The 9670-nt window shown below is 36.3% G+C and overlaps 1 protein-coding gene across 1 annotated transcript; it reads left to right on the plus strand.

The window, feature by feature from the left end:
- The first annotated feature begins 620 nt into the window (after nt 1-620).
- On the plus strand, nt 621-6019 carry LOC110868074 (26S proteasome non-ATPase regulatory subunit 11 homolog). The gene is made up of 3 exons (XM_022117160.2): nt 621-775; nt 3511-4528; nt 5616-6019. Exons 2-3 carry the CDS (start codon nt 3525-3527, stop codon nt 5875-5877), a joined length of 1266 nt encoding a protein of 421 aa, XP_021972852.1. The 5' UTR covers nt 621-775; nt 3511-3524; the 3' UTR covers nt 5878-6019.
- The last annotated feature ends 3651 nt before the right edge of the window (nt 6020-9670 follow it).

Genomic DNA, 9670 nt, shown 5'->3' on the forward strand with positions numbered 1-9670 from the left:
GTTTTTTAACCTTGTTTCTAGTGTAATCGGCGATACCAAACCGACTTTGTGGTCTTGACTTTTGAAAACCGTCATAGTGTGGTGTTATGGGCCTAGAAATGAACCAGTCCAACTTTAGGCAAAAATCATAGATGCGAAAGAAGGTGGATAAAGACTAAGAAGAGTCTTGGGATCTTGAGGTGGAGCGGGAGTGTGGCAAGTTAAAAATCAATTAGAATTCACCATAGAGTATGTATTTAACGTCCTTTTTTTCTACAGTTGCATGATAAATCTGTTGAATTGCATTGTATAATACTATTCGCCGTCACCATACATCATTCACAATATGATATAAAGTCAAATTATGAACCACCAGTAATCTAAAATTTGGATTGGCACCTATGCTTTTTACCTAAAGTCAGTTTGAACAAACCCGTTTTTTTTCTTTTCAAAACCCACCACACTATCTCAGTTCTCAAGATTGAAAACCGCAAATTCGTAGTTGGTAACCCTGATTACACTAGCAACAAGTTAAAAAAAAAAGAACCAACCAAAATTCCAAATGGTAAAAAAAAACCAACTAAAATTCCAAATGGTAAAAGAAAACCTATTGAAATATAGAAATAGTTTAGTGGTCAAAGTATAAAAAAGAAATAAAACAAGGGCCTTTTGTGTTTTCTTTTCTCCCAAGACTTGTTTCCCAATCTCTTTATTGTTCCTTCACACACGCCATCGTAGCTTCCCGGCCTCCGTTTCTCCTCCGATCTCCGTCGCCGATACTTACATATCAACTCCGGTATATTTCCAATTTGCTCTTCTATCTTTCGATTCAATCTAATAACTTTTTATTTCTAGCTTAACCTACTGCTTACTCGATTTGTTAATATCACATAGTTAACTTCAATTACGACTTAGGGCTTTTATTCTTAGCTAATTCGTCCCTATGTTTATATAGTTGCAGTTTATCGTAGCTAAATTTATATGTTTTCTGTAATTTGTTTCTGTTTAGATGCGGCACTGACTTTAGGGTTTCATAATGTCTTGTTTCCTTGATCTTGATCTGATTTAAATAAATGAAACCTTACTTTTGGTTATCATGAAAACTTGAATTTTGGTGAGAATTGGTGTGTTTGTTGAACAATTTTATGGCATATATAATAGATTAAACTTTAGGACTCACTCTATGGGTCCGGAAAGGCTACCCCGGTTGAGATGGTAAGGGTGCGCTTGGGCGAGTTTGTTAGAGCTTTTGGAAGTTAACTAAGATTTACATCTGCTATGGGTGTTGACTAAAATTACATGTATGGCATTGGGGTGATTTGGGATTATTTAACAATATGAAAGTTGAGCTACTGCTATTTCATTGATATCACGTGTTAATTTTGGTGATTACATTACACTACTACTTAAAGACGAAGTTATGTTTACTCATATAACAATCATCGTCATCACCGTACTCAGTAAATCCCACCAATAGCAAAGCTAAGGTCTTGGTTTTAAAAGCGAGAGGCGCACAAAAGCGACGAGGTCTAAAATTGAGGCGCGAAGCGCAAAGCGCAAAAGCGGTGGGCTTTTCGTACCCGAGGCGCAAGATGTTTATATAATTTTTTTTGTATATCCCATAGGTTTTTAGCTTCCTTTAACCAAGGTTTAAAAGAACGGAAACGAGTTTCGAGGCGTTTTCCCTTCGCCTCACGAGGCGTAAGCCTCGAGGCGAAACGAGGCGTAAGGCCGAGGCGGTATTAATAAACAAATATAAAAATTATATATATTATAAAAATAATAATACTAACTAATTTCATCATCAAATTCATCAAAATCATCAAAAGCATACATAAAAAAGACATGTAATGCTTGAAATTGACACAAAAAGTCAAAAACATCAAAAACAACTATGAAAATCCCATGAGGCGCACCTGAGGCGCAGCCTTTCTTAGCGCCTCAGCCCCTCTGAGGCGCATATGCAGTAAAAACCCCATGAGGCGCGCCTCAGACTCGTTTTTTGGCCGTTTCGCCTCGAGGCGCACGCCTCAGCCGTTTTTTAAAACCATGCCTTTAACCAAAATATAGCTATAAGTAAGGCTTTTATACCATTTTAATTACATGTACAAGTCAAAAAACCCAAGGTACAACATTTTTATGCAGTAAAACGCCTAAGTTACATGAGGCGCGCGCCTCAGGCCAAAAAGCCCACAAAAAACATCAAAAAATGCGCCTTTTGGTCGCTTCCTGTAATTACACAAGGCGAGAAGCAAAAAAGCCCCAGGCCCTGCGCCTTGTTGCGCCTTGCGCCGAGGCGCGCCTAGGGCGCTCTTTTTAAAACCAAGGCTAAGGTAGGGTCTGAGGAGGGTAAGATGTAGACAGCCTTACCTCTACCATGTAGGAATAGAGAGGCTGCTTCTAGTGAGACCCTTGGCTCAATAGTAGTTTTGCTGCTTTTGCATCAAGCTTTGGACATAAGGCACGTAACACTCAGCAATTGATACCAAGGCCGATTAGTGCATGTACCCCCTTGTCTTTCGGCTATCAACGCTACCACATGATGCATGATTAACCATCCCCCTCTTTTAACGTTATTTTCACGAAATTAGTAAAATAACGTTAAAATTAGTGCACTTTCACTTTTGCCCCCCGAGCGCCTACACATATACACATTATATGCACATACCGCAAGCGGGGCGTTTTACTCATGTAATAATAGGATTGCTAAATATTGCATTTAAAACTAGGATATGTAATAACTGCATTTTATATGGGCTAATTTTGTATATTAAACAACTTTATTTCAAGTTGGGTTTTTTTTTTTTTTTTTTTTTTTTTTTTTTTTTTTTAACTGAATTGCTGTGATTGTATTTGTTATTATATTGATCTTTAGAGTTTTGTTATAACTTTCCTCTTAATCTGTTTTATTTTTTTTTCTTTTCTCGTTATGATTGTTATGGAACTAGAACTGGATGCTTGAGTTATTATGATTTTTGGCCGTATCTTAAATTGTGCTGCTAGCTCATTATGAGGGTCATTATCTTAAAGTTCATAGACCCTATAATGTTTTTTCTCCATCGTAAATACCTGAATTGATATGCTGTCTTGTTACATATAAGTTATCATAAGACCAAAATTTATTTGTTTCTTTTTGTTTGTGATTGGGTAGTTCAGTTACTGCCAGATGGCCTAGATAAATTTTGGGGGTGTTTTGTTATATGTATTGGAAACACGTATCACATTGTTGCGACTTGCGACTGAATTTCACAATCAATTATTGATGTTTTTGTGAAGAAATTCTGCTTCTGCTTATCTGATTATTTAGGTTTTTGAAAATCACCTTTCATATTCCAGTTGTATTACAATTTATAATACAAGGGTTATTTTATCAGTTAAATTCTTAAATATTTAGAAGTTTTTGAACACTGAAAAACGGCTGGATATATGATTAATACAACTTGGAACAGTAGAAGGACGTCAAAACGCTTTTTTGTATAGCCTATTTATAATAGTTGTTTATCTGATTCCATTGTTTATTATTTGATGCAGTTTTCAGCATAAACATGTCGTCATCACATCTTCCTGCCACATCAGAATCACTTGACCTAGCTTCAGAAGCCAAAACCCCATCTGAGGCTATCAACATACTCTACCAGGTACTCGATAACCCCGCATCATCTTCCGAAGCCCTTCGGGTCAAAGAACAAGCAATCGCAAAAATTTCAGAACTCCTCAGGGACGAAAACCGAGGAGAGGATCTACGTGGTCTTTTAACCACATTAAGACCATTTTTCGCACTAATCCCCAAAGCTAAAACCGCAAAAATCGTTAGGGGAATCATAGATTCCGTTGCCAAAATACCAAACTCCACCGATCTTCAAATATCATTATGCAAGGAAATGGTAGAATGGACCCGGGCTGAAAAGCGCACCTTTTTACGGCAACGGGTTGAGGCCCGACTTGCTGCGTTATTGATGGATAGCAAGGAGTATTCAGAAGCGTTGACTCTCCTTTCGGGTTTGGTCAAAGAGGTCAGAAGATTGGACGACAAGTTACTTCTTGTCGATATTGATTTACTGGAAAGCAAACTACACTTTTCTTTAAGGAATCTCCCAAAAGCAAAAGCTGCGTTAACCGCTGCTAGAACAGCTGCGAATGCAATCTACGTTCCTCCAGCTCAGCAAGGCACCATTGATTTACAGAGCGGAATTCTTCATGCTGAAGAAAAGGATTACAAAACTGCTTACAGTTACTTCTTTGAAGCTTTTGAGGCATTTAACGCGCTTGATGACCCGAGGGCGGTTTATAGTCTTAAGTACATGTTGCTATGCAAGATCATGGTGAACCAGGCTGATGACGTGGCAGGGATTATATCTTCAAAAGCTTTGAAGTTTTTAGGTCCGGAACTCGATGCAATGAAAGCTGTTGCTGATGCTTATGCTAAGAGATCGTTGAAGCTGTTTGAAACCGCTCTTCAAGATTTTAAAGCCCAGTTGGATGAAGACCCTATTGTTCATAGGCATCTTTCTTCCCTCTACGACACACTATTGGAGCAAAACTTGTGCAGGTAATGACTATGATTTTAAATCTCATCATTGCTAGCAATTAAAACGGACGGGTTGGCCAGGCTGGGTAACAGTTAATATTTGGTTTGGTTTGGGTTGGGTTGTGACCTAGAACAGTTGACTTTTTATTTTTTAGAGTAAAATGCCGTTTTCGTTCCTGAGGTTTGGTCACTTTTGCGACTTTTGTCCAAAGGTTCTTTTATTCCGCATTTGGATCCAAAAGATTTAAAATCTTGTCTTTTTCATCCGACTTGTTAACTCCATCCATTTTTCTTTGTTAAATGAGGGGCATTTTCTTCTTTTTAGACATTGTTTTATTAAAATTAAAACGCTATAAGAAATAAAGATCCAACCCTGTTGACTTTCTCCCCACCTAAACCCTTTAATCATCATAAAAGTGTCTAAAAAGACAAAAATACGCTTGACTTAACGTTAAGAAATGGATGGAGTTGACGAGTCAAATGAAAAAGACAAGATTTTTCAATCTTTTGGATCCAGATGCGGAAAAACAAACAGTTGGACGAAAGTTGCCAAACACCAAGGACGAAAATGGCATTTTACCTTTTTATTTTTAATTGAGTAAACTTCTGTTTTGCTCCCTGTGGTTTGGTCACTTTAACGGTTTTGCCCCAAACCTTTAAAAATAGCCATTTTCCTCCAATAGTTTGTTATGGTGGAAAACCAGACAATTTGGATGGAGTTAGAGGCGGGGAGCAAAATGGAAAAACCCTAGCAAACTATTGGAGGAAAATGGCTATTTTTAAAGATTTGGGGCAAAACTGTTAAAGTGACCAAACCACAGGGAGCAAAACTGAAGTTTACTCTTTTTAATTTTATAAATAACTAGTGTCAATGATGATTTCAAACCTCTAGTATTTCAATAGTAATCTAGTCTTACACTTTAGGTTACTTTTGACTCATTTTCTGTAGAGTTACTTTTTCTACTCAGAGGCGGCGCTGGAATTAATTAAGAATAACACGAATCAACCAATTTATAAGTAAATGGGTAACAGGTCAATATGGGTTGGGGTTGGATTGTGAATTTGTTTAAGGTAAATAAATGGTGTGAATGTGTGATGTGCTGTGCAGGTTGATTGAACCGTTTTCGAGGGTGGAGATAGGCCACATAGCGAGTTTGATTGAGCTTCCAGTGGAACATGTGGAGAAGAAACTGTCACAGATGATATTGGACAAAAAGTTTGCGGGAACACTGGACCAGGGTGTTGGGTGCCTCATCATATTTGAAGATCCGAAGACCGATGCAATCTTTCCTGCAACTCTTGAGACCATTCAAAACATGGGCAAGGTTGTTGACAGCTTGTTTGTCAGATCTGCCAAGATAATGGCTTGAAATGCTTGCTACAGTTTTTTACTTGTTTAAGATAATTTTATGTTTGACTTGCTTCTTAATCTTCTTTTATTTTGAAACTTAAGTTCATGTATTAGAACCTTTGCTTAAGACCAAAATCGCCATCTCTCTTTCATTTCAGTTATCTCGTGTTGAGTTGAATATATGAGACGAACATGCTACATCATTGGGAGCAATGGCGGATTTAGCCACATTTTGTGAGTTTCAGAAACCCAGTCAGTTTGGAAAAAATAGTGAGAATTAATGAAAACCTTGTATGATTTAAAAAAATTAGTGATAATCTATTGAAAGGAAGAAAAAAATTCTGAATCCGCCACTGATTGTGAGGTCTTTTTTTTTTCTTCTGAATAATACAAGAACAAACATATAAAATTCACTGTTTTCAACCACAATATTCTCATTTCTTAACTACAATAACTAATGCAAGTAATTCAAACATACTTAAGTTGCAATTTACATGACATAACATGGATAGTACACAAACCCTAAACATTTCCAACATTAAAGTGTCTTTGATCTAACTTCAACATACATACCATTACACCATCACATCTTTCCTTGATGGATTAGCAAACCGAGCCGAAAAAGACCTACATAAAACATCAGCATTTCCCCTCTCGAACCCTTCGTCAAAATTTTGCATATAGTCCTCCCGATCATACGAGTAGACAAAACACGCCATCTTCCTTTTGTCGTTCTTCTTCACGATCTTTCTCCAAAAACTTTTCCATTTCGGTTCGGATTGAAACTTAGATTCTTTATGAGAGTAATTCCTCCCCAGTTGGACACTGCAGCTTCTAGATTTATGCCAAGTTCTAATGTCCATTGCACAACTCAAACTAGGAAAGATCTTGGTTTCTCACTTGTGAATAAGCATTAGTTCATATATATATATGCATGTATGTGATAAAATACTTTGTTCTTTTTCTGGTTCTACAAAAGTAAAAGTAACCTAACTAAAAATATACCAACACAAGATATCGAATTTTATTACTTTACTCACAAGGCTTTAGTTTGATTTATTTATTGAGGAAAGAAGCCAGCTTATCAAGACCGGCTTGGCTTGATTCAAACTAATAATTTCTTGGTGTAGGTTATTTCTGATTAGTCAGGTAAAAAAAAGTAATAAATTATAAAAAAAAAGATATAACAGTTTTAAACAAATGTGATAATAAAGTTTAAATTATTACTTTTTGATTTTTAGTTTTGAGAAATTACGTTTTTGGTCATCCTGGACGTGACACAGTTAATTTTTTCCGCCGCCAAGTGATGTTAGTTATTCCGTTAAATTTATATGAATTGACTAAAATACACTTGGCATTAAAAGATCACGAAAACCCAAGTCAACTATTCTCTCACGACTAGTTATTCTTGTCTTCTTCGACTGGCGCCCCAAATCCACCCTGTATCTTCTCCGACTACCACTCCTTGACTGCCGCCCATCCCACCCTTATGACGAAGCCAACGAGGCGGTGTTTATGGTTCGCTTCGATCGTAGTGATTCTGAAATAGAGGATGTGTTCATGGACCAATTGACCAAATTCTTTGTTATTACTTTGATAAATAACAAGCTATATGGCTCAAAATATGAGCGGCTCAGCGCAGCTCTAGGCTCAGAATATTCCAAAGCGCATGCCGCCGAAAGAAGCGTTAAGCTGGTGGTTCCAATCATCAAAATTCGCTCCCAAACTATAAAAAAAAAACTTATCAAATATTGAATGTACGGCTTTTAGTGCATTGTGTACAAGTTATCACTACATCGTTAGATCCCTTTTAAAAGTAAATCCTTTGGGCTAGATTTTGAGCCAAAACACCGAAACAATAATATTAATAACATTAAAAAGTAAACTTAAAATATACATAATACTATGGCTTAAGAAAGAATTAGTTTGTGTTTAGCGTCACACGTTGAAGAAACACCAAACCAACCCGAAGAGGTTAACTTAAGGGTTTGGTCTCGTTTATAAAGGTTAATCTTCTTTCTTTCATTGCCAAACTGCTGAATGCTTTGAATCTGGTCCTGCAAAACAACATAACACCGTGAAGCTCGTTACAAGGAGGAGATGTCGGGGGTTCTCATTGTAATACCTCTCCGAAGTTAGAATAAGAACTTGTTCTGAGGAATAAATGTGTGTGTGTGAAGTTAGAGAGCAAGAGAACGAAGTTAATGACATGTATACCACATAAGAATGTTCCAGTAAACCCGAATTCAAGCATAACGTATTAAGCATGTATATTGGATTGTTTGTTTATGATTTAAGAATAAAGTATATGTGATTGCGTGTGTTTAATATTAATAGCATAAACATATTGCACCCAAAAGTGTAAAAAGTAAAAGGGCAATGTATACTCACAATCTTTGCAAAGCTTTCCGATTATCCACGAATTGACGAGTGGTTGAGAATGAGGAAACGAAGGCGTGAGTTAGTCGAAGTTGCACAGAGGATTCAAATTTCAATTAAAGTACAAAAGTATATATATATATATATATATATATATATATATATATATATATATAAACACAAAAGTATATCTCGTCTAAGCACTCATTGTGACACTAAGTTTCTGTGATTTCATGGGTCTTGATTTGCCCATTAGAATCAGCAGATGAGGAACTTAGAACTAAGATAAATGATAACCGAAGCTCGCAACTCTGTTCATGCGAGTGGGAAAATCCCAGTCGTGCGAAAGGCCTGTTCGTGCAAAGGGTTCTGTTCGACACACTTTAACCATTAATCGGTTAACGTTCTGATTTCGTTTAGGTTTTAGATATTATATTATATTATATTATATTGAGTGGGGATCCTACGGAAAGTGTGTTTTTCCTAAAAAGTGTAAAAGGTCATAAAACACAATAATTTCAGACATAAAACACACCTAAAACTCACAAATAATAGAATGAATATTACTAAAACACCATATCAAACTCTAATAGTCCATAAAAACTTCAAACACACCATCATAGAACTATGAATATAAAACACACAATGCTAAACAACATAAAACACAATAATATTTGTCATTCCACAATCAGAGCCTTAACATCTAAAACACAACACAAAACCCACATACATGATGTTTTAGTAATCTTCATCATATTATTTGTGGGTTTTTAGTGTGTTTTATGGTTGACATTACGGTGTTTTATGACTTTTTACACTTTTTAGGAAATTTGGACTTTCTGGCCAACTCCTATCCTATATTATATTATATTATATTATATTATATTATATTATATTATATTATATTATATTATATTATATTATATTATATTATATTATATTATATTATATTATATTATATTATATTATATTATATTATATGGTAACAGTCCAGTATGTCAAAGAGTTCATAGAAGTCATGTATGGAGGTATAACACCTCGAGGCACGATTCACCAAAGCTCAAAGTTTATTAACGTAGTTAATAAACCCGGTTGGTCACAAATAATGATTATAACAGAAAATAAACAAACACACATATACCAAACAACCGAATAAGGACAACCCAGGCATGTCATTCCCAACATGGCAAGTGTTGGAGGCGAGGCGGGGTTAACTTATTCCGAGTCTAGGAGACTGTTTGGGTGTTCATTTGCAAGTCCAAGTGGGGCGGTGGAACTAGATTGGAAAGCCAAGGCTCCCACGGTTCACACTTATATTAAACACAGATTCATCCATATTGAAGATGGGAATCTGAGATAACATTCAACACTTAGGATTTTGCAGGAACGGAATCAACAGGAAGTCCCTTCACGCGAAGGAGCTCAATCGCGCG

The sequence above is a fragment of the Helianthus annuus genome, chromosome 7 (genome assembly GCF_002127325.2).
Source record: "Helianthus annuus cultivar XRQ/B chromosome 7, HanXRQr2.0-SUNRISE, whole genome shotgun sequence".
Lineage (NCBI taxonomy): Eukaryota > Viridiplantae > Streptophyta > Magnoliopsida > Asterales > Asteraceae > Helianthus > Helianthus annuus.

What these genes read in the sequence shown, in the direction of transcription:
- LOC110868074 (XM_022117160.2), top strand. Translation starts at nt 3,525, where the DNA reads ATGTCGTCATCACATCTTCCTGCCACATCAGAATCACTTGACCTAGCT. An exon ending in TTGGAGCAAAACTTGTGCAG is followed by an intron (nt 4,529 to 5,615) that starts GTAATGACTATG and finishes TGTGCTGTGCAG; the next exon opens with GTTGATTGAACCGTTTTCGA.